Source organism: Pantherophis guttatus, chromosome 1 (genome assembly GCF_059756535.1).
Source record: "Pantherophis guttatus breed Tessera chromosome 1, ASM5975653v1, whole genome shotgun sequence".
NCBI classification, from domain to species: domain Eukaryota; kingdom Metazoa; phylum Chordata; class Lepidosauria; order Squamata; family Colubridae; genus Pantherophis; species Pantherophis guttatus.
Genome location: NC_142063.1, coordinates 63,575,261 through 63,600,856, shown reverse-complemented (window position 1 = coordinate 63,600,856; position 25,596 = coordinate 63,575,261). Strand labels below are relative to the sequence as shown.

The following is a 25,596-nucleotide window of genomic DNA, read 5'->3' as shown; positions in this document are numbered from 1 at the left end:
CAAATATAAATCTTTAGTTTCAGGGCGATTGTCTCCTTGATAAATTTCCATCGGTAATTTCTTGTCCTGCCGTCATGTGCTTTGGAGAATAGGATGACCCCTTTTTCTTTGTGGCAGCCCCTCAGATATTTGATCACTGCTATCATGTCACCCCCTAGCCCTTCTCTTTGCTAGACTAGACATACCTAGTTCCTGCAAATGTTTTTTTCATGTTTTAGCATCCATGCTCCCAATCATCTTTATTGGTCTTCTGTGCATTCTTTCTAGAGTCTCAACATCTTTTTTTGTATGTGTGTCGTGCTGACCAAAACTTGAATTCAGCATTCCAAGTCTGGTCTTACCAAAGCAGTGTAAAGTGACGCTAACACTTCACGTGCTCTGTTCTTCTATTGATGCATCCTAAATTCGTATTGGCTTTTTGGCAGCTGCTGCAGCACACTGGTGGCTTGGTTGGGAAATCCTTGAGAGTTGGAGGTCCACGCATTTTTATAGTAGCTGAGGTTGAGAAACGCTGACCTAAGAGATGCCATCTAACTGGAATGCAGTAAAGGGAAAACCTTACAGCCTCTCCTACTCCTCCCCTACTTTTACTTAAAGGAGTCGCGTTGTCGTAGCAAAAAATCCAGGGAGGGAAAGAAAAACGATAGAAAATACCATCCGCTCTTTCCCTCCTCCCTCCTATTTCCTATTGGTGGAGAGCGTGTTACGTAAAACGCTCCGCGAGCAAGTGGGAGTCGAAGAGCGGAAGTAATTCGGACACTCGGGGAATTGACGGGCAATTCCATTTGATGACGGGAGAGGGGGGGCGGGCCTAAGGGAAAAAAAAAACAATTTCCCTATCGTGAACCCGGAAGAGGTTGACCTATTCGAGTGGGGGATTTTCGTGAGGGGGCATCATGGCTGCGCCGGTAGGATCTGCTCTGCAGCAACCGGAGTCTCTCCCTCCGCCCAAGAAGATCGTAGCCCCCACCGTGTCTCAGATTAACGCGGAGTTCGTGACGCAGGTAAAGGCCGCGGCCGGAGGAAGAGTTCTGCCCTGGAGCCCCGGACTGGGCTGGGGTTGGAAGGAGAGGGGTAGTTTTGCTTTGGTCGGAGCTTCTCGGAAACCTCTTCCTCCTGGCTTCCCTCATATCTGGAAGAAACGAGAAATTTCCTGACAGTTAGAACAATTAATCGGTGGAACAGCTTGCCTCCAGAACTTGAAGTTTCTAAGAAGAGATTGGGCAACCGTTTGTCTGAAATGGTATAGAATAGGAAGGATAGGGATGGTATTGGGATGGAATAGGATTGGGATGGGATAGGGATTGGGATAGCAATAGGATTGGGATGAAATAGGAATAGGATTGGGATGGGATAGAGAGAGGATTGGGCTGGGATAGGGATAGGATTGGGATGAAATAGGAATAGGATTGGGATGGGATAGGGATAGGAATAGAATTCTTTATTGGCTAAGTCTGATTAGATACACAAGGAATTTGCCTCCAATGCATAAGCTCTCAGTGTACATGCAACAATAGTGAAAGATCATCATTATAGTCATTATAAAAATGCATTCATCATAAAACATTAGTGATAGTCATGGATACTAAATAAGCAATCAACATAAATCATACTAGGATACTAAGTAGACAATATAAATCGTAAGAGCTTCCAGCCTGAGCGGGGTGGGAGTGGGGGTGGTTGGATTAGAAGACCTCCCAGATCCCTTCCACCTCTATTATTCTGTTATGTTATAAGCATAATAAATTCTCATATACCTTAATCCTGGGATCTTTTGTTCAGAGATTTTAATGCAGTTGTGTGTTGCAACACAGAACTGTGTTTCGGGATTTAGGATCAAATCAAAGGCTGACACATATTCTGTTATTCCATTTCTGGATAAGCAACTTTGTGCAAAGCACAGAGAAGAAGTATAATACATTGCTAGTGGTTACAATTTTAGATATATGATTAGAATTGACCTCCTTGAATAAGAAAGGAACAAAAACATGCTCTTACACACAGTTTAGTTTTGCTTCTATTGATAAACATTCATTCATAGATTATATACCCAGTTCCCTGGTCATTGCTAAAATCCCCTGCTATTGCATTCTTGACATCCGGGTTTTTAAAAACATCTTGGGGAAAAGAGAGTCCACCACTTCTTGAGGCAAGCTGTTTCATTTTTTAAAAAAGATTTAGTTGTTAGAAAATTATTTCTGGTTCTAATTTAAACCCGTTGTTTCTTACATCCTTTGGAACAAATCTGAACAAGCCGACCTTATAGCTGACAATCCTTTGGATACCTGAGAAGAACTTTCATAACTCCTAGGAATCTTCTCTCCAGTTGTCATGCCAGATTACTTATCAAATGAAAATTACAGTTAGTCCTCGAGTTACGACCACAGTTGAGGCCAAAATTTATGTTGCTGTGTGAAATATTTGTTAAGGGTGTTTGCCCATTTTTTGCCACCATTAAGTGAATCATTGCATTTGTTAAGTTAGTAACGTGGTTGTTAAGTGAATTTGGTTTCCCCATTGACTTTGCTTGTCAGAAGGTTACAAAAGCTGATCAGATTACTCTGGGACACTGCAGCTGTCATAAATATGAACCAGTTGCCAAGCAACTGAATTTCAATCATGTGACCATGGGGATTATTGCAACGGTCGTAAGTGTGAAAAACAGTCATAAATCACTTTTTTAAAAAACTTGTATGGTCACTAAATGAACTATTGTAAATTGAGGACAACCTGTATATGCCCCAAAACGTGAAATGCAAACTAGCCCAAGAGTGAGTTACTAGATTAAACTATCTAATATGTCTTCATTTTTCTAATACACTTTTAATCTCACATAACAGTATACATTTAACATTGTAAATGCAGCACCTATAGTGTATATGAATAGTATAACTGAATGATGTAACCTTTTATTTTGCAGCTGGCAAATAAATATTGGGCACCGCATGTCAAGAAAAAGCTGCCATTTGAGTCAAGGGTAACTGTTTAAATATAATACTTCGTAATTTGTTCTTAACTTGACAGTAGATACCAAAAATAAAAAAAGTTGTTTAATTTGATAAAGAGCAATAATATCAATCTATTTTTTGTAGTTTATATCTTTACTGTAAAACAATATTGATTTTGCTCTTAAAATTACCTAGCAAAAATTTTCATTTTGAAAGTTTTTTAATTACCATACTTTTTTATATTCTAGATGCATTTTATTTTTAGCAAGACATTTGCAAAATTTCTGTAGTAATAGAAAACTTAATTGTAATAACAGTGCTGGATGATTTATTGCTTATTTAGTTCCTTGCAAATACAGATTACTGGAAAAAGGGAAATACATAAGACAATCGTTTTACTATACATTTTAATTTTTTTTCTTATTTTTTAGGTTATTGAAGATGTGTATGGAAAAGAAATTGTTAGGTCAAAGTATGTACTATATACTTATAAATAACTGCCAAACTGCTTATTTTATAGATATATTTTATGGATTTTAAGTAATGACGGCATAGTAAAAAAATGACTTGATGTGAGCTTTTTTCTTCTATAAATTGTACCGCTTGGGCAGTTTTATTCACTGGAATAAATAAAGTAGTAATCCAAATCAGGCCTTTATGAAGCATATTTGTATAAAAAATCTATTATTATACATCCTTAGATGCCCTTGTAATTGGCCAAGATACCATAACAAACTATATTGCAAGGGGTTTCTCCAGGTTAAGGATAAAGGTACCAGTCTTTTGAGCAGGAATTGTGTACATTGCCTAGTTATTTACATTCAAAAATAAATAAATTTCCCTCCCACCAAATGTTGCTCATATCACAGCTCTAGGTAGCAGAACTCATAATGAGTGATATAAAAGTTGCAATTTAGAAATATTTGGAGACCCTTAGGTTTATACATGCCTGGTTTAGGCTGAGATATTCCTCTTTACTGATTTTGAAGTGACAATTTTTTTTATTGGTTTCAGATTTGCTATTAGAAAAATAATGCTTCTAGAATTTAGGTAAGTTTTTTGTACAGAAAATAAATTTAAAGTATGAACTGATTATAGAATGAGTTGATGATAGGTGGTCTGGTATAGCATAATAGTTTGTTATGAATTCCTGAATGAAATTTTCTTAAACTATTTACTCTTTCGCACAGGAGGTGTGCACGAAGGGAATAGGAGGGTTGTGTGAATTTATGGGTTTGATTCCAAAATTAAGTTTCAGAATGTACAGCAGAGAAAACTTAACACCTCCTTTTAAAGTTTGCTTGTTAAACAATCGCAAAAGATGATAACATGATCCAGGAAACTGCAATCATTATAAATGTGAGTCAGTTGTCAAGCATCTGAATGTAAATCACATGACTATGAGTATGCTGCAATGGTCATAAGTGAAAAGTGGTCATAAGTCACTTTTTTCAATGCCATTGTAACGAGCGATCATTAAGCAAACTGTTGTAGGTTTGTAGGTTGAGGACTACACACACACACACACACACACACACACACACACACACACGTTCTGGTATCAACGTTGTTTAAAAATACTGGTGTACCATATGTATTACTTTGCATTTACCCATAATGTAAAGTCCTGACGGATGTGCATCAGTATCTGAATACGTTTATGAAACCACTTAATTTGAAGTGTCTGTAACTTCTGAATATGGTCCCTTTTTGGATCTGTATTTTGGAGTCAAGGAGCGTTGTTTATATATGTGCTTTTTTGTTTGTTTTTGTTTAATATGTTTAATATTTGCATAATATGACTTTCATAAAACTTTATGTCTGTTACTGAGGCAGCAAACATTTGTTTCACTGTAATAAATTGGTGGTGTACTTGTTTTTTTATTGCTATGTAGTCAATTTGAAGTAATGTTCAAATGCATATAATGCCTGTACCAATACAGTAGAACCTCTGGTCACGAACGCTTCTGACCATGACCAAATCGGGTTCCGACCAAAGTTATGGAACGAATTATCATCGTGACCAGAGGTTCTACTGTATATGTAGAATGTCTCTATACATTTAATGAATGGAAATTTCAAGACGACTAGTGTTTTTGCCTTGTATTGTTCCAATTGTCACAAATAAGTTTGCTGCAATAAGCTGTGTTGGAAGATAACACTGAAAGCTAGTTACAAGGCTTATAGAAAAGTTTTCATAAACAATTGCACTGCTGATCTCCTGATTAGTGACATACAAGACAGATGGTCATTATTTTCTCCCCCTTCATTTCAGTCAGTACCTGGAAAATTACTTATGGGTGAATTATGCTCCTGAATTGTCTAGCAAAGCTTATTTGATGTCCATCTGTTGTATGGTGAATGAAAAGTTCAGAGAAAATGTTCCAGCTTGGGAGGTAATAAACTTCTGTCAAAGCAAGCAGAAACTTTGATTCTTAATTTTCATGTTTCTTGTTAACCACTTAAAGAGTTATCAAATGTTAGAGTATACAATACATTGATCATTCCTTATCTGAAGTCACCTGCCACTATATTTTACATTGCATAATACCTATTGATAGTTTAAAAGTTTTGCAGTGGAAGCAGAGTCAATGTGAAAAGTATTGTTTTGGCAGCTGAATGCATTTTTTATGCATTACTACTTTTTATAAAAGCTAGAATTTAATGGAAAATTTATCCTGTAAAATAAAGTAATATGTTTGTAAATAGCATATCTATATGTGTGTTACTTTTGAAAGCAGCAGCAAAATTTCATTTTTAATGTGTGCCAGAGTGCCCACAGGGGGAAAAAATGACAAATCTTATAAGGTTACTGCGTGGGAAATGAAAAGCTGCTTCACCCTTCTTCAACTTTATGTAATTGAACTGTTACGTGCTTCCATGTTCGCTCAAAGGGAATTTCTTCTGAGCATGTGCAGAGGATCTGGGAAAGTCCTCAGATTGGCTTAACTTTTGGCGGGCACAGCCAGCTTGAGCTTTGAGGAGTGGTACTTCATGTGGCTTTGCCATAAATGAAGTCTTCGTTTGAATGATTTGCATAGGTTACAGACAGAAAGTAGGTAAGTACTAAAATAAAACAGTTTAGGAGCCATTCTTGATTCCTCTGCAAGTTGCTTCCCAGCTTTCTTTCTCTTGTAGTCTGATGGAATAGATGTTGAAAGATGGCAGTGGAGGGAAAGGGAAACCATGGGGGGGGAGGGGTTGACCTTTCAATGGAATCTCGCTACACTTACTTTTCCTTTTTACTTGTTGCAGGCTGAGAGGATGCTTGTGGGCAACTATTAGTTGACCAACCTCACCTATTAGGGTGAGGTTGGTAATAACCTAATCTATTAGGGACCAACCTCAATAAAGTTGAATGTCTTAGTGAATTAACTGTGTCCTTCATCTCTTAATCTTCCGATTCAGTGTTAAGTACAGAGGTTAAGGAATTGGTCCACATTATTGGCCCAATTCCTTGAACATCGTCCTCAGATTTCCACTTAGGCAGGACAATTAAGATTATCCATTTATGTGCATTTGGAGCTCTCCTTATAACAGGTTCCCAACTGTCTATGCCGGGGTGTCAAAGTCACATTGTCACGACAGCATCACGTGACGTGATTGGGACTTTCCCCCCTTCACTAAATCTGGGTGTGGGCGTGGCCAGCACGTGACACATCCGGCCCCCAGGCTGCGAGTTTGACAGCCCTGGTCTATGCAAACCTTATATTTCAGCATATGAGAAGCATGCTCTAATCTTTCAGTAAAATTATAGCATTTAAGAATGAGAGTCTTTGTATTTATATAGTACCTGAATATGAAAGTGGGAACAGAACTTGTATTTGTCTCAAGGTCTTTATTTTCCCAAATGTTGTTTCATCTGAACTTACTGACAATCTGCTTTTACTTCTGTTTTTTGGTTAGACATTCAAGAAAAAGCCACAGCAGTTTCCATTCTTTTTCAAACGTGTGCTGGTGGCTTCCTTGGCAGAGAAAGATAGTGAAATCACTCTGCAAGAGCAGACAATACTTTTGCTGTTTCTTGATCATTGTTTCAACAGTTTGGTAAGTTTATTTTTCAAATATTGTTACAATTAATACTTTTAGCATACAGTGAAAAAGTGCCTACTGCAATACCAATTCACTATAACATCTTTCTTTGTTAGCATTGCTAGCCTGCTTTGTTGCCTTCTTAAAATAAAAACAATACAAACAAATCCACTCCCCCTCCCCCTACAAGAAAGTTTAAAGAAATACTTTGAGGCATTAAACTAAAGATGCTACTCGAGTGGTCAAAGAGAGGTTATGGAGATAACATAAAACCTAGAGCTTGGAAGCAAATCAAGAATAGTAGAAAGTAGCTGTTTAAGTAGCTGCTCAGAAGATTAACTTTGAATCATAATACATTTTGGGGGGATTTCAGTTCATGAAATTGTGCGTTCTTACTCTTCAATTAAAAGCTATTCTCATGAATCAGAAAGGAAATAAGTGCAACAAGGCAGAATGAATAACCATACTTTAGAAATACAGCCTGTTTTATAGTATCCTATATGATGCATCTAAATCTGTATAAACTCCCAAATTCCTTTCTAATTTTTTTTGACAGGAAGTGGACTTGATCAGAGAGCAAATCCAGCAACTCATCTCCCTCCCAATGTGGATGGGACTGCAGCCTGTAAGTTGTCTAAGATAAATGATGCAAAGATCTCAGAACCTTGTGGTATAGATATAGATGTTTATATTTATGATTATAGTGAATATAGAGACAGATAAAAATTCTGTTTTTAGAAGGTTTTTCTTTCATTCAGTTGTCTCCAATTCTTGGACATTACCTGGACAAATTTCTGCTGTTTTCTTGACAAGGTTTTTTAGAAGTTGTTTACCATTGCCTGCTTCCTAGGGCATAGAGAAATGAATAGCTCAAGGTCACCCAGCTGACTTTGTGCCAAGGCTGGACTAGAACTCAGACGCCCAGTTTCAAGGCTTATGCCTTAACCATCATACTTATTTATTTGTATTATCAATTAAGCTTTTATATACAATGAACAGTAATGTTTATTGCATGCTAAATGGTTTTCAGTGCCCTTTTGTAGCTTATCCCACCTCCCCACTCATGTCTGCCGATGAACACAAGCAAAGTTAAATTTCATTGGCTGTATTAACATACTGTATGTAACCATGATTTAGGTTTGTTCACACTTTGTGTGAAACTCTAAGCCATAAGGTTGGTTTAGCTTGTATTTTGGTGGACAAACAAGTCCCTTTGCCCTATTTATTTTAAAATGAAAATAGAAGCATAATTGGTAAATGTAAATGCTGCAGTACTGATATTCTGAAAAATTAAATAAATCCCTCAATTTTAGGCACGTCTACAACTTGAATTGAAAAAGACACCAAAACTTAAAAAATTTTGGAATTTGATTGTGAAGAATGATGACAAAATGGATGAAAAGACACGATTACAGTAAGTTTAATAATAACCCTACCATTGTTGTTTAATAGTAGTTTTTGAGCTTAGCTGGAAACTCATTTTTAAGCCATGTTGTGAGAAGTTGGGAATTGGGCAGGCTATAATACCACATCTAGCTAGGATTAGAAGGCAAAAGCATACAGTATATTCCGTGGCCTAGCTTCTTGCAGCAAAGCCAATTTGCAATTTATCTGTCTGCCCCCTCGCCCCCTCCCTCCCTCCTACCCCTCTCTCCCCCCCCACCCATCATATACCAAACTCCCAATAACCTGTGGTCTATCCATTTAGCAAAATACTTTTTCCTAAGTAGTTATTCAGTAGAAGAACATAGAAATATGTAATAATTTGGAACTTCTTTTGAAAAAGTGAGAAGAATAGACACTGAAATTTTTCTCTCTTGCCATTCCCTTCAAAATAAAAAACAAAATTTGAGAAAACATTTTCCTTGAGATGAGCCTGAAATTTTATAGCTTTTTTTATGTTGAAACATGATGCAGCTGTCCATATGCATGTCTTGAATAACTCAGTGGTGTTAGTGTAATGTTGAATATATTACATTAGTTTATAATGTACTGGAGTTTACTAATGAAAAAAATTCCTTGCTGAATTTAGTCTGTTTAGTTTAGAAAAAATACAAATATTTTAGAATGTTTAAAAAGGTAAACATTCAAGTTGAATGCTTGATGATGAGATAGGGGGTATGCCAATTTCAAATGGCTGCTTATGCAGAGTTCCACTGGCTTTTCTTTTGTGTGTATATTGCAGGACATATCAGGAAAGGAGATTCCTTTCACAGCTTATCCAGAAATTTATCTCTGTATTAAAGTCAATATCCATTTCAGGTAAGTAGTTGATATGCACAACTACTCCCTTCCCTTTTTTTTTTTTTAATTTGATTTATATGCCGCCCTTCTCCGGAGACTCAGGGCGGCTTACAATGTGCTCAGCAATAGCCTTCATCCTTCTGTATATTTATACAAAATCAGCTTATTGCCCCCACAACTGGGTCCTCAATTTACCTACCTTAGAAAGGATGGAAGGCTGAGTCAACCTTGAGCCTTGGCGAGATTCGAACCTGCAGTAATTGCAGGCAGCTGGTCTTAATAACCAGCTTAATAACAGGGTGCCTTAGACCACTGTACTACCAAGGTTTTTAATGTGTGGCTTTAATGTGTGGCTTATGCTAAGGCATAAGATTTAAAGAAACATTCTTCTAAGATCAGTTCTTGCCCATGTGTTCTTCCACAGTGGAGAAAGAATCCCAAATAGAAAAAATTCTAAGCTTTAATGTTTATTTGCTCCTCTTTCCCTAATTCTTGTAGCTGCTCTCTCAAATAGAGGGAGAGGGGCAAGATTATTGAGAGGTCTTTATTCAGTGCACTCTTACCTTTGACTTTTCTACTTGGCATTGCTACAATGTCAGAGTTCCTGGATGAAATTTTGGCTCTATTCCCAAGCTAGTGCTCTCCACGTCTTTTGGGACAACAACTGTCATAATTTTCAGCCAATTTGACTGAAAACCTCTGGATTTTTACATGTAAGGTTGCTATCTTTATAAAGTAAGCAGATAGCAAAAGCATTTAGACTTATATACTGCCCCATAGTGCTTTACAGCATACTCTGGGCGTTTTACAATGTCAGCATTTTGCCCCCAACAATCTGGATCCTCATTTTACTGACCTCAGAAGAATGGAAGGCTGAGTCAATCTTGAGCCCTGTCAGGATTGAACTGTGGGCAGAGTTTGCCTGCAATGCTACATTCTAACCACATTATCACCAAGTTCCTTGAGATAATGTATAATTGTCTGTGTTTTCTTATAGATGCCCTCTGTATGGATAAAGTGCGCTATTGTGAAAGGTTTATTGAATTCATGATAGATTTAGAGGTAAAACAATTATAAGACAAATGCTAGTTCTTTTACAAAATTATCTAGGCTATAGTAAGAGCTTATTCAATGGCAGTAGCTTTTTGAATAGACTTTCAAGCTGTTTGTGTGCATTGTTCATTTTAGTATTATGAGAAGGAGAAAAAAATCCTCTCAACCTATTGTGCAATATATGCAATTTCGTATTTTTTATAAGTTACAGGATCATAAGTATGCTTTAGCATTTTGTCCTTTTTGAAATTTGGTAATCAAACCATGCTGCTTTTAAAGATAGGTTAAGGATTAGAAGGATAATATAACAAACACACCCAAATCCATCCTCACCTCCCAATATATGGCACATAATTTTATTACGTGTATTTCATGAAAAAGAGTTTTAATATTGGTCTTAAATTATGATTGCTAATGTTAATAGTTGCTGCATTTTCTTGGTTTTCTTTACTGTTGCTTTAAATGCTGAAATTTAAAATAACAGTAACAGAAATTCAGTACCAGGAATTATTCCAATTTTTAATATCTTCTATTTTAAAAAATTAAATGCTTTTAGCATGTGAATAATAATAAAAATTATAGCAACACCCATTATACAAACAGTTAGAAACTAGCCCTATGTGGTTATCAATACTGTTATATTTTAACCACCTTATCTCTGGATTTATTCTCTTTTTGATATTTTTTTGGACACTGGTGAACTTATACTTCACTCAAAGGCCTAGTGTGATTTTGAGCCAAGAGTTTATCTCTTTAAGAAGTATCAATTTCAGCTACAATCTTTTATCAGAAAATATTAATTCAATTTCTGTTACACTTTGAAAAAGTTTGAATATTTAGTTTCTTACATTTTATCAACATAAATTAGCCCACTATAAATGATTGAACAGGACTTGGTTTTTTTACATCATCAGAGTAGAGACCTGTAAAAACTAGTCACACTTTTTAATGAGCTCTCAATCCTAACTAGTGTTTGAATAATAAATGTGATCAAACAATGACTTGCATAACATTGTAGGGTGTGATATTTTCTTTTTTAGGCTCTGCTTCCAACACGGCGATGGTTTAATACTATACTAGACGATTCCCACCTAGTTGTACATTGTTATTTATCCAGCCTAGCAAAAAGGGACAAAGAGGGACATCTGTTCTGCCAGGTGAGACTTGCTTTTATTTACTGAATTTCTTGGAATTTCATGAAGGATTGCAGTATTGCAACTGAAAGTGAGAGTGGGCAAGTGAGCATTTGGGTAGGTAGGAATTTGGGAGTGTAACAGTTACTGCCAATCTTTCCTGCCTCTGATTGTTCTTGTGATGTTTATATAGAAGCAAATAAAGTTTCCTTGCATTGTAACTATTAGTTTAAGTCTAATTGTGTTTGGATTTTTCTGATGATCAATTTTCAAGTTATACATGCATTTTAAAATTACTTCCAAGCCTTAAAAATTAAAATCTAATATAAAAAGTTTTCTAAATATTTTTCATTGTCACATTATTCATAAATCATTGCTTAAACATTACCAAGCATACCCTGAATTAGTGAATATCTGGACAGTTTATAAACTGCATGGATACTAGAATAAAACTTTCATGATATTACTATGTTTTATTTGGCTTCACATATTTTTCTTCCAGCTTTTAGACATGCTCAAATTCTACACTGGATTTGAAATTAATGATCAGACTGGAAATGCTTTGACTGCAAATGAAATGACTACAATTCACTATGATAGAATTACTTCCCTCCAGGTAATTAGACCTTCAGACTTCTCTTAAGATTTCTTTCAAGTTTTTTTTTTTTTTTAAATAAAGCTTTTTATCAAAGTTTTGGAAAGGACTCGTTTTATATATCATTGATTCTTAAGTATTTTTGCTGAGATAAAAGGATATGATAAAAGACCCATGGTGGCACAGAATGCAGTATTGCAGCCTAACTCTGCCCACTGCCATGAGTTTGATCTTGACCAGTTCAAAGTTCACTCAGCCTTCCATCCTTCCGAGATCAGTAAAATGAGGACCCAGATTGTTGGGGTCAGTATGCTGACTCTGTAAACCACTTAGAGAGTGGTTTAGATTGTGGGAGTGACGTGGCGCTCCCATGTAACACCTCTCCTGCGCAAGCTGCACTGGCTCCCAGTGGTCTTCTGGATGCGCTTCAAGGTATTGGTTACCATCTTTAGAGCACTCCATGGCTTAGGACCTGAGTATTTACGAGACCGCCTTCTGCCACCGGTAGCCTCCCACCGGCCAGTACGCTCCCACAGAGAGGGGCTCCTCAGGATACCGTCAAACAATGTCGACTGGCGGCCCACAGAGGAGAGCCTTCTCTGTGGAGGCATCTGCCCTTTGGAACGAACTGCCCCCGACGATACGAAGGATCCCGGATCTATGCACCTTCCGCTGTGTCCTCAAAACTTTTCTATTCCAACAAGCCAGGCTGGCGTAGCTCTTTTAATTGTTTTTAATTCGTTTTTTTAAAAAGGGGGGGTTTAATTAAAAATGGGCCAAATTTGTTTAATATACTTTTAAATTGTTTTAAATTTTATATTTTTATGTTTTTATTTTTGGCTGTACACTGCCCTGAGTCCTTTGGGAGAAGGGCAGTATATAAATTTAAATAATAAATAAATAATGAATGAATGAATGGGTTGTAACTACGGAGCGATGCATACCGGTAAATCTTAGTGCTATTGCTATGAAATTGAAAATATGGGAATATGTTTGGAAATACAGTTTGTGTAGCATTACACATCATAAGAAATGTATTCAGTTGCTTCTATATAATCTGAATCATATCTAGATACAGGCATACTGATACAGGTAGTCCTTGACTTATGACCATACATTCAGTGACTATTCAACATTACGATGGTTTTGAACAAAAGGATTTACAATCTATGCACAAACTTAAGAGCCATTGCAGCTCCTCAGTTCGGGTGCTTGACAGTGCACTTGCATATATCACCGCGGGGGTGTTCCAATTATCCCCACCCTACCGTATCTCAGCCATCCATTTGGCCAACTAGTGTGCAGAACTGCTATGGCCCAGGGAGGCTTCAGAATGCTCCCTACCCTTCTAGGCTTGGGAGGCCTTGGTCTGCTCGCTGCCCCACCAGAATGTGCAGAATGCCCCACTTATCTTCATTGTTCTTCACCAATTACTGACAGGCACACTCAGCCTATGCAAGGCATGGGCTTTTTATCAAGGCCAGCTTGCACCATTCTCCTTGTGGGCTCAATTCTCTCACTGTTTTGAAAGCCTCCTAGTTCTTATCATGCAATTTAGAGGAGACTTCTGAAGCACCGCTGGAATGAAAGCTGCTCTTTAGAAGTTTCCTTCTCCAAATCTCCCCATAATGGGTCAGGACCCTCAATATAGGTGTAAGTGTTGAGAAAGCATTGAAGACACAGGATATCACATTCTGCACTGATTGTAGTATCCAGACAGCCGCAGGTAAAGCACATTGCAAATACTTATGCAATTGTAATGAGACTGTGATTTACTATCATTTAAGTCTTCCTCCACCAGGTAAGGACACTATTTGTGTACTAGCCAAAGCTGACCAAAAATCACTCTACACACAGACTTCATATGCTGTTCAAGTAGTAACCACAAGCCCAAAAGCACTCCCGAATTAGAAATGTGCTACTGCAGATATCGTTCCTGTTAGGATTAACACTGGCACCAAAGGAGAACCTTGATGTATGAATAGCAACTTTGGGTTTAATTTGAGCCTGTTCTCTCCCATCCAGAGCCCAACATCCTCCAGGAGTAGAATATCAAAAGCATCTGCCCCACAGTCTGGAATAGCAATATATAGTTGGGTATCATTAGCATACTGTAAACCCAAATTGTTGGAGGGCTTCCCCCAGTGGTTTCATACAGATGTTTTAAAAACTAGGGGTAGAGAGAGATGACCTTTGTGGTGTCCGTGAGGAACCACTGAGCCAACTTCTCCCAGACAGGAAAAAAAAAACCAGACTGCCAAAACTGAAAATTTCAGTAGTTGAAAAAATAATATATAGTATCAAAATGTACATGCTGTTTCACAGATTAGAAGAGGATGCTAATCTGTATTATATTTTGATATAATATTTTATTATTAATGTTATTAATTTGGTGCTATATATTATTCAGAGCCATAGTCAGTTCGGATGATGAGTAAATCCAATAAATATATAGCATAAATGGAGATGAAAGTGGCTAAGATTAGCAATAAACAAGTTTATAATAAGCATTGTGTTATTTGCTGTTGATATTTAGCTAATTCTCAGAGGTTTGCAGTTTGTCTTGTGAATTGCAAATTATGTAGATATGAATTTTTGATTCTAATCCTGATTCTTGGTTGGTTTTCAGAGAGCTGCCTTTGCACACTTTCCAGAACTCTACAATTTTGCCCTCTCAAATGTATCTGCTGTAGATACACGTGATTCTCTGCTAAAGTTTTTTGGGCCTCTAAGGTACATCATCATTATCATACTTTGCTTAAGGTTTTTTTTGGGTAGATATTTAATGGCAAATTCTTGATTTTCGTGTTGACCAGGATATTTTAAGCAATGACTGGCCACTCTTTAAGCCAAAAATCTGACTATTTTATTATATATTTTCAGCTGAAATGGTTGCTTAAATGAAAATACTTTGTGATTCATGCCCTGTTATGTATAACTAAACTGGTTTTTTTAAATTTAGGGCAGTAATTCTGTTAGTGTTTAAAAAGAAAGAGTGGAAGGTATATCTAGTTTCCAAAAAGCATATCCTGTATAAATAGTTCTGTTAATTGCAATTCACAACTCTAGTGCTTAGCAATTTATGTGCCCAAAAAGCAGTGTAATTTATCTGCTGGTTTTAAAAAGAATCTGCACAATAATGATTTGGTATTCATTTAATAACCACAATGTAGCATTTCACATAAGGTGCGTAGGCCAGAATATGCTCAAGTAGGCCTTCCTATGTCTTCATTTGGCTTCATTTGACATTTAGTTTCACATTATATAAGATCTGGCTTGTCTTTACCATTAAACTAAAGAACCTAGCTGTGTACACTGGATTCATTATTTCTATTTTGATTAACCAGCAATTGCTTAAGCACACCACTTTCTGTTTGAGCATAATGATAAATCAATTTTGCAAGTCTTAATTTAGGAGTGCTTCCCTGGGTACATACATGAGTTTGCTCATATACGTAACACTAAATCTTGATGAAATACTGTATGCATAGTAAGTTCCTTTACCATAGTAACTGAATATGGGCAGTTTCACTATAGTATAACTTTACTACTTGGAACTGTTGGACCAAGCAGATCATTCCTGGTCTCTTTTTTATGATAGAAGTAAATGAAAATATTAAAATAAATAGCCCTTTTTTTTTCATAAAAGACAAATGATTCTTAACACATTTCTTTGTTATTTAGTCCAGATACGCTCCACCAGGTGGCCTCATATCTCTGCTTACTGCCAGCCCTACGAGAAGGAGAAAATACAAATTATGAAAAATACTTTCTGCTTGAGCTATTGGTAAGTTTAAGTTACTCTTGCTTAAATGAATTCTTTAAGGTTTGTTTGTCTTGGTTTTGAAGAGCATGTCACTTCATGACAGGCTGGCAAGTGATAGTATATGTCTTCGTCTACCTATAGCTCTTTGGGTTACTTCAGATGGTCATTCAGAATCTGAATTGGAGCAGACAGTTGTGGTACGAAGGAAAAGTCCAAAAAGTTGTGGCATCTATATTTATTTATTTATTTATATATATTATATATATAAATAAATATATTTATATATTTATTTATTTATTTATTTAATCTAATTTTTATACCGCCCTTCTCCCGAAGAACTCAGGGCGATGCACAGCCAAGATAAAACAAACACATATATAAAATTTAAAAGCCATTTAAAAACATATTAAATAATTTGGCCCTGACAACATTAAAAAACAAAAAATAACCCATTAAAATTAATGTTTAGGCCAGCCCAGCTTGTTGGAACAATAACGTCTTGAGGGCACAGCGAAAGGTGCGTAGGTCAGGGATCATCCGTATCTCCGGGGGCAATTCATTCCAGAGGGCGGGTGCCCCCACAGAGAAGACTCTCCCCCTGGGGGTCACCAGTCGACATTGTTTGACCGACGGTACCCTGAGGAGTCCCTCTCTGTGGGAACGTACTGGCCAGTGGGAGGCTATCAGTAGCAGAAGGCGATCTCGTTAGTACCCAGATCCTAAGCCATGGAGCGCTCTAAAGATGGTAACCAACACCTTGAATCGCACCTGGAAGACAACTGGGAGCCAGTGCAGCTCACACAGGAGAGGTGTTACATGGGAGCGCCATGTCGTTCCCGTAATCACCCGCGTGGTTGCATTCTGGACCAGTTGGAGCCTCCGGGTGCTCTTCAAGGGGAGCCCCATGTAGAGAGCATTACAGTAGTCCAGACGGAAAGTGACGAGGCATGAGTGACCATGCGCAAGGAGTCCTAATCCAGAAAGGGATGCAACTGGTGAATCAGGCGAACCTGATAAAAAGCCCCCCTGGCCACAGCCGTCACATGATCTTCTAGAGACAGACGCACATCCAGGAGGACACCCAAGTTGCGAGCCCTCTCTGAGGGGGCCAAGATCTCACCCCCAATAGTCCGCGATGGAGCCAGCTGGCTATAACTGGATGCCAGAAACCACAGCCACTCGGTCTTGGAGGGGTTGAGTCTGAGCCTGTTTCTCCCCATCCAGATCCCCACAGCCTCCAGGCACCGGGATATCACGTCAAGGGCATCACTATAAAAATGCCATGTTTATCATTTTCAGTATTATTTCAGTTTGCATCTCATCTTTCAACTATGCTTAATAAACACACTTATTAGAACAAAATAAAAAACTTAATTTAAAATCTCACTATCACAAGAATTGTCAAGATTATTTGAAAAATGAAAAAGCAATAGAATTCTATTTCATCAGTGTATGTTTCAAGTGAAAAAAATAATCCAGCGCAATTAAAATATGAAAATCATGTTGATAGGATATAGCTATCAATTTGGGCAATTTTTAATTACTGGTTATGTGCATTTTCAAAGGCAATATGTCCTGTGAGAAAACTACTGGTTAATATTTTGGAAACAAGTTTGCATGATAGTAGTTTGATAATGCTCTTCTTACATTTTTCAAGGTACATAAGCTGGTATGTAGACAAGTTGCCAGCATGCTATAGTTATGTTCACATTTTGTATTGCATGGAAGCCATGCTAAATATTGTGTGACATTGTCACTCCAAACAATTTCTTGTATTTGGTGTCAGCCAAATCTCTTTACAATGTTGCTAATGTGTCAGTGGACATTTGCCATGTATTCTGTAACCAGCCTGGGCCTCCTATTCAGTGCTATTATTATTTAGCTTCTTTGAATGAACTGTTGAGAAATATATTTTTAAAAGAACCTAATTCTTTACCTTTTCCTTATAATAAATTCAGTCAAAACGATTAGTAGTAATTTTGGAGACAGTTATCACCAGTGAAGTATATTGTAAACCTCATGTCTATATTGATGTAGTTATAAAAATGCATTGTGCATCCGGTTATTGATACAATTTTTTAAAAACTGTCTACTCAAACAAATATTCAAGACAGCTTATAAAGGAGAAACGCACACACATCATATCTACAAAAATGTGTAAATTAACTAAAATCCTGACAAAACAAATGGATTGTTATAGATTTTTTTCTTTTAAAGAATGGTAAATAATTATTCCCTTGTGTGGGAGTAATATAGCCAACATGTCAGAATCTTCTGACAGTAGGAATGTCTTCAGAAAGACTTTTTCTGCAGAACTTAACATTTGGATAAGTTTTTGATAGGCTAGAAAGAGACCAAATTGTTTGATGCTTTCAAGGTAATTCCAGCACCTGAACATTTTATTTGCAAGCAATTGGCAAGTACTCATAAAGATGTTTTTTTTTTTCCCTAGGTCTCTCGACATGAACGTAGAATTTCTCAAATTCAGCAGCTTAATCAGATGCCTCTGTATCCCACTGAGAAGATTATTTGGGATGAAAATATTGTTCCAACTGAATACTATTCCGGAGAAGGTAAAACTTGCTGAAATAGATTTAGATTTCTGAATACAAGAAGGTATTTTATGAAAATGAGTTTTAAAATTAAGTGAATCTTTTTGTGGAAAGTGTTCATCCTATTTCCTTTGGATAGCTGTCTTCCCTGATTTGTTGAGATAGAAAGATGTGGCTTCCTTTTTTCCTATTGGGTCTACATTCTAGAAAAAAATACATAAGAAAGACAGTTAACAAAGAAAGAAGTTGGATGAAAAGGTAGAGTAAGCTAGTGAAGAATATTTATTTTCCTGTATTTTTCTGTAACCCAAAGATTATTGAAGAGTTCACTAAATTTTATTAGCCTATGAAGACCTAGGATTTGTGCTAAAGGCCTCTTGGGAAGGAAAGCATGGCTCTCTAAAAATATGAAGGAATAGTTTATTGCTGCAGTCACAAGCTTCCTTTATCAATGTTACAGTGAAAACAGGAATTTCCAAGGGCAATGCATTTACTAAAGATTGCAACTAGAAGAGACTTTTTACATAATCATTGAAAACCTACATCCCTAAAGGCACATAGTGGGTGCAAATCTTATGTCACTCAGAATTGTCAGTCTGAATGGTCCAGGGCTGAAAGGGCTTTTCCTCAGTCCGTGTTCTTTTAAGTGTTCTAGAACTAGTTCTACCTCAGATAAGCCTATTCCAGGTTGGAACATTACAGAACGGAATCCTCCCATTTCAATAATTGAAATACTGGAAATGGAATATATTGTACAGTTCTAAGAGATAATAATTAGAGAAGGAGAGAATCTAAGAGTTTGGCTATGTCATCCAGGCCTTTATCCATGTGCTGGCGGACAATTATACAGTGCTCTTCTTCAATATATGCTCTGTGAAGAAGATTTAGGTACCCTAAAACATGAATGAGAGTACATTTCCCTTTGTATATTTCTTGTCCAATAAATGGGCACTGGGTCTTTGGGGTACAAACCTAATCGATACATCTTTAACCTTTTAATTTAAAACTGACATTGCGGGTATGTGTAATATTAAAATATGTCTACAAATCTATATTTGAATATGGGCTTAGAGTAGACTGACTACAACTCAGCTAGGTCCATTCAGGAATACAAATATATATATTTTGTAGGGGTGATATCTTTAGTCTCCTGACTCAAACACAGATTGCATTGAAAGAGGAAACCAGTGCGTGTAATCTGCTCCACTTTTTATGAACAATATATATGCTTTTATATGTGACAAAATAAGTTTAGATCTCTGCCTTGGATTTGTAATTCTCTGTATTTCTACTCTAAAGAAATTGTTCCTTTGAATTCAGTGAGACTTGCTTGCTGGTAAATAACATAGAGTTGCAGCTGCAGTATTTAATACAAAAAATTAATTCCCAGAAGAAACTAGAGATAAATTCTTCTCCCATCCATTTTTTCTTCCAGGCTGTCTTGCCCTCCCAAAATTGAATTTACAGTTTCTAACTCTTCATGATTACCTCCTGAGAAATTTCAACCTCTTTCGTCTGGAGTCTACTTATGAAATCAGACAAGACATTGAAGATAGTGTCAGTAGGATGAAACCATGGTAACATACACAGTGGTTACATTAAAGATATGGTATGTACAGGTAGTCCTCGACTTACAACAGTTCATTTAGTGACTGTCTGAAGTTATAGCGGCATTTAAAAATGACTGTTTTTCACTCTTACGATCATTGCAGCATCCCCGTAGTCGTGTGATCGCAATTTGGGCACTTGGCAACTGGTTCATGTTTATGATCCTAGTGTCCCAGGATCATGTGATCAACTTTTGCAACCTTTTGATAAGCAAAGTCAATAGAGAAGCCAGATTCATTTAACAACTGTGTTGTTAACTTAACAACTGCAGTAATTCACTTAACAGCTGTGACAAGAAACGTCATCAAATGGGGCAAGATCACTTAACTAATGTCTCACTTAGCAACAGAAATTTTTGTGGTCATAAGTCAAGGACTACCTGTACTAAAAAAGATTTTCTATGCCTATGATGCTTTTTGTTTTGTCATTCCTTTTTTTCCCCCTTAGCTATGGGAAATTAACTAAATTAGAAGAATGTTGAATGGATTTCATTCTGTTTTATTCTCATGCTCACCTAGAAATTTTACAGGACCAGATTATTGGAAAGGGTATAATTACTCAACTGGCTAGATTAATTATGGTGCTTTTAGATGGAAACATGCTTTGAAGGAAATGGGTTATTTCTTATGCTTTGTTTCTAGAGATGTTTTTAAGGAATTTCAATCCTTGGAAAAAAGTTTGTAATGAGGGTTTTTTTGTGTCTAAAGGTTTACAGCTCCTTATTTCTGATCTTGGTTATTAGGCAATCAGAATATGGTGGTATTGTCTTCGGTGGATGGGCTCGAATGGCACAGCCCATTGTCTCTTTCACCATCATAGAGGTGGCAAAGCCTAACATAGGAGAAAATTGGCCAATGAGAGTCCGTGCAGATGTTACAATTAACTTGAACATTAGAGACAACATCAAAGATGAATGGGAAGGTATGTTTGAGTGTGTTGGTATATCAAATCCTTAAGAGGTCATTAATTCATTTCAAATTAATGTTAAACCTGTAAAAAACCATTATAGTGTATTCAGAAAACGTAAATGGTACAAATTGTCAAATGTTATGTCTGCTCTGTATATTGTTCTTCAGTTTGAATAGAGGACTGTAATCTTCAAAGTCACATATAGATAATTATTTTTAACTCTTTCTGTTAGCATGATGGCAAACCATATAAACATTACAAAATAATTAAAAATTTTGTAAAGCATACCTAATTTCTAGATTTAGAATTCTTTATCAAGGATCAATATCCACCTTCACAAGGCTAGCATTTGAATTATTGATAGGGTAGTGCTATATAGATATTATTTCTCTAAGTCACAGAAAGGCTTATGTGTGTCTTCACTTACTACATTTGTTCCTACTATACTGTATTGAATGGGAAGATCAGCTTAATATGTTTTCTCACAATCCAGAATCCTGTTTTAACAGGATAGCAAGGGAAGCCCTCAGGGTCTAAAGAAGGCAGAACTAGAACATTCAAGAATGACAGGGACAGGACTGATAATCTGCATATAATTTGGGATTTTCATCTCATCTATCATGGTTGAATATACAGTATTATGTGTCATGATCCATTTACCGAAAGGCAAATTAGTTAAATAGAAAAATAATGTGAACATATCTTTTAAAATCATTTGCTAGATGGCCACAGAGCGATCCAAAATCAACTGAGCATTTTATGGGCATTAATAAAAGTTCTAATCTTGCTGAACTAACTAAGGAATGTGGAAATGACATAATTTATATAAAGAAAAGGAAAGGAACATTGAGATAACTCTGCTTCTCTATATTAGAGAATGTGCTTCCTTGATTGATATATATGTGTGTGTTTTTGTGTATGTGTGTATCACACATGTTAACAAGCCCCATATTAAATGTACATACATATATTTTCAAGGGGGATCCCTGTTAAAATCCAACGTATGTTCTTAATTAATTTTAATCCATCTTTTTGTGAATCTATATAGAACTCCTGCTACTGCAGAACAAATTTAGTGTAATTGTAATATAATATTGTTCATGCTGATAGCAGGTATATATTTAATTACTTTTCTCTGGTTTTTCCTTAAGAATTCAAAAGAGCAACAAAAATGAAAACAGCACTACAATGTTGGGGATGATAAATTACAGCAAAGTTAAAATCAGCATATATTGCTATTTAAATATTTACACTGGTATTAACACATAACAGCCTGCCCTGGAATCCTTGAGTAAAAAATATTTTTGAGTGTTGTGAGGCAGATCATTACATACTTTGATGAGGAAATTTAATATTAAGATATGAACATCTGTAGCAGAAGATGAATGGAAAGGGGAGGAGAAAGAGAACTCTCCCAATTGATTGTCTGAGAACAGTAAATATAACTCATGGATTCCTTTGTAAAGCTGTACATTTCTGACTGAGACCTTCTGGTCTATAGATCAGTATAAATAAAAGCACACTGCTGAAAGCCCAATGACAAAAATAATGTTTTATTGAATAAGTACATCAGTTTTATTTCAAAATTATTTGACTTTGTTTCCATGGAGTTAAATTACATTCTCTTAAACCACATTTATTTATATTTAAAAGTATAAAAAATGAATTTGTTTTTTTTCCTCTCTCATTACATTTAGGTTTGCGCAAACATGATGTCTGCTTTCTAATTACCGTCCGACCCACTCAACCTTATGGTACCAAGTTTGATAGAAGGCAGCCATTTGTAGAACAAACTGGCCTTGTTTATGTCAGGGGGTGTGAAATCCAGGGTATGCTGGATGATAAGGGACGTGTCATTGAAGAAGGTATGATATTAAAATTGTCGTTGAAATTGTTATTGTTGTAAAATTTCATCCCTGACCATGTGAGAGGGTATAAACTGGAATCAGAATGATGCCTTTTAATATGTGTCACTTTTTCAATAGCAGCAGTCACAACCCTTAATGAGAACTTCCAAAAATGTTAAAGAAGTACTCATTCTAAAGGGACAGAGCTGAGATGATAGATTTTGTCAGCCGAGGCTTTCTTTACTTTGTTTTGTGTTGCTGTTGTCATTGATTAAGTTTTGAATTGGTTGTTTTTATACTTGGAAAAAGAAAAAAAATAACTTATGCTCTCGAAATACATTTTATTAGTGTAAGGGAGTGTAGGGAGGAGCAAATAAGGCTGTGAACAGTATCAGCTTATCATTTATTTATTTTTTAATTTGATTTATATGCCGCCCTTCTCCGGAGACTCAGGGCGGCTTACAATGCGTTAAGCATTGAGGATATTTGTCCATTATATTCTCAACATTGGTGATGTTGAGACTCTGAAACTAACATTTCAGATTCATTATCTAAACCCAACCAAACAATGATAATGTGGTATATATCTAATGTAAAGATGTGGGATGTGCAATAATGTTTAAACCAAACTGGGAGCAGTTTAGATTTAGAACCCTTCTGGAGTGATTGGAACAACATCATAACATTTCTGAGGTCAGAACAATGCATTTTAACTTGATACATTTCAGCAAATACACTTTGGCCAGAGGTTATGCCAATAAGGCAGTAATCCAACATTGAAATGGAGTGCACTCTTTGGATACCATTGTGGTTTCAAAATAGTATGTAAAAGAGGTATTCCTTTCAGAATGTTGATCATTGGTTGTGATAAAGAAAAACAATTTTATGCAATATTGGAGCGAGCAGGCTATGTGGGAAAGAAACAGTAAAAAGTGGAATAAATTGGAAAGGACTGGTTACAATCTCTAAAAGACTTTTTTTATTATTTTTCTTTTTTAATTTGTATATGATCAATTTTGTATTTCATTGTAAGCAGGGCCGGAACCCAAACCAAGACTTAAAGGTGACTCAAGAACATATAGAATTTTCTTGGATCCTAATCAATATCAACAAGACATGGCCAGTACCATCCAAAGCGGAACAGAAGATGTATATGAAACATTTAATATAATAATGAGAAGAAAACCCAAAGAAAACAATTTTAAAGTAAGTTGTAATATGTTTTCTTTTCCCAAGTAGTTTGTGTTTTACCCTTCAGAATATTTGTTTAAGCACAAATTTTAAAAAGGAGTTTTAGTTTCTTTCCTTGCACTTCAATTGTCTCTATCCAATCTCTGCTACCAGCCATGGTAAAAACATAAGATAGACTTAAATGTTTGCTTCCAGTTAAATCTCATTGCTAATGCAATGGAAGAATAATGAATGCTAAGTAAGCATTGTTTAGTGATGGTGAAATTCCAAGACAAATAATCAAACATATCCCACAGAACCATCTGTTTCTATTGCTTGTATTGCAATAAATATGTTAAAATGGCATTTGCTTTTTCTAAGTGAAATGGCTTTAAAGTGCCTCAAAGGCAAAAAACGATTATTCAGACTTTTATTGTAGATTGTTTTCCTTTGAAGTTCTGAAAGACTTTTTGCAATTTAGTTACAGTCAGACATCAAGATAATGCCAAAAGGGCTTGACAGTGTCTTTAATTTCACTTTTTCAGGTTTAAAATTAAACCAATTGATTAGGTTCAGCCTCCTTATAGGATAGCTGCATCCTAGAGGATTATCATCTTTTAGTTGCTGTACGAGTCCTAACTCACATGAGAGAAAATAAGATAAATTGCTCTCACTAATGACAAATGTTGAATAATTTATCAATTGGATAGCAGAAGCGTGATTCCTTTGCTGAGTTTGCAAGGGAAAATTGGTAAAAGTCTTACGTTGACTGCTAGCATAAAGAAATATGACATCTGTGAAAGCATCATCTTCATCCTGCCAGGATTCAATATTGATTCATTGTATGGCCCTCATCCAGTCCTTTACTGAATCCAGGCACTAGATTACAGTATGTCCTAATGGTCCTTCAAATGATGAACTTAAAATTATTCATTTTATTTCATTCCTTCTGCTTTCTCAACCTTTTTCTATATAGTTCTTGGAGCAGAAATGTCTGTAAAATTAAAAGTATTAACAGCAGAAGAATAAGTTATGTGCAGTTAAATATGAGTGATGAATGGTGAATGATGTTATCATGCATTTTATAAATTATTACAGGCTGTTCTGGAGACTATAAGAAATCTGATGAACACAGAATGTGTCGTTCCTAATTGGCTGCATGACATTATCCTTGGTTATGGTGATCCTGGCAGTGCTCACTATTCAAAAATGCCAAATCAGATTGCCTGCTTGGATTTTAATGATACCTTCCTTTCCATTGATCACTTAAAAGCTAGCTTTCCTGGATATAACATTAAAGTAACAGTGGAAGACCAAGCATTGCAAATTCCTCCATTCAGGTGAGATGTTCTTCTTTGTACAAATGTGAAAGTCTTTTTTAATAAGCATGTCTTTCATTAAAATAATGGCACTGTTAATTTTACTCACTGATGAAATATGCATGCATTATATTCTTGGGAAATGTATTTCTGTAATCACTAAACAAGTTCATTAGAACCAGTGCCCTGTTGGATTAGTCCCCTGGCTCATGTCATCCAGAAGTCTGTTCTCATAATGGCCATCCAACTGCATGAGGAAATTTTTGCCTCTGGGCATTCCAAACAGCATATTTTGTGCCATTGTAATTCAACAGCTCAATAATGCAGGCTTTCTTCTATGATTATAAAGCAAATTTTAAATTTCTCTTAATTTCTACTTTATTAGTATGAAATCTCAGCTTTTAATTGTTTTCCCTGTTT

At 36.1% G+C, this 25,596-nt stretch overlaps 1 protein-coding gene across 1 annotated transcript in view; it reads left to right on the top strand.

Moving 5' to 3' along the window:
* The first annotated feature begins 773 nt into the window (after nt 1-773).
* Nucleotides 774-25,596, top strand: part of AQR (aquarius intron-binding spliceosomal factor) — a 44,658-nt gene continuing 19,835 nt past the window's right edge. The window contains exons 1-20 of the mRNA XM_034417938.3: nt 774-1,004; nt 2,921-2,977; nt 3,380-3,420; nt 3,963-3,998; nt 5,224-5,344; nt 6,855-6,995; nt 7,537-7,605; nt 8,294-8,394; nt 9,166-9,242; nt 10,222-10,286; nt 11,318-11,434; nt 11,913-12,026; nt 14,635-14,738; nt 15,690-15,792; nt 18,224-18,344; nt 19,759-19,900; nt 20,674-20,852; nt 22,538-22,705; nt 23,724-23,893; nt 24,956-25,197. Coding sequence (XP_034273829.2) covers nt 897-1,004; nt 2,921-2,977; nt 3,380-3,420; nt 3,963-3,998; nt 5,224-5,344; nt 6,855-6,995; nt 7,537-7,605; nt 8,294-8,394; nt 9,166-9,242; nt 10,222-10,286; nt 11,318-11,434; nt 11,913-12,026; nt 14,635-14,738; nt 15,690-15,792; nt 18,224-18,344; nt 19,759-19,900; nt 20,674-20,852; nt 22,538-22,705; nt 23,724-23,893; nt 24,956-25,197 — 2,276 coding nt within the window. The 5' untranslated portion in view covers nt 774-896. The remainder of the gene's footprint in view (nt 1,005-2,920; nt 2,978-3,379; nt 3,421-3,962; nt 3,999-5,223; nt 5,345-6,854; nt 6,996-7,536; nt 7,606-8,293; nt 8,395-9,165; nt 9,243-10,221; nt 10,287-11,317; nt 11,435-11,912; nt 12,027-14,634; nt 14,739-15,689; nt 15,793-18,223; nt 18,345-19,758; nt 19,901-20,673; nt 20,853-22,537; nt 22,706-23,723; nt 23,894-24,955; nt 25,198-25,596) is intronic.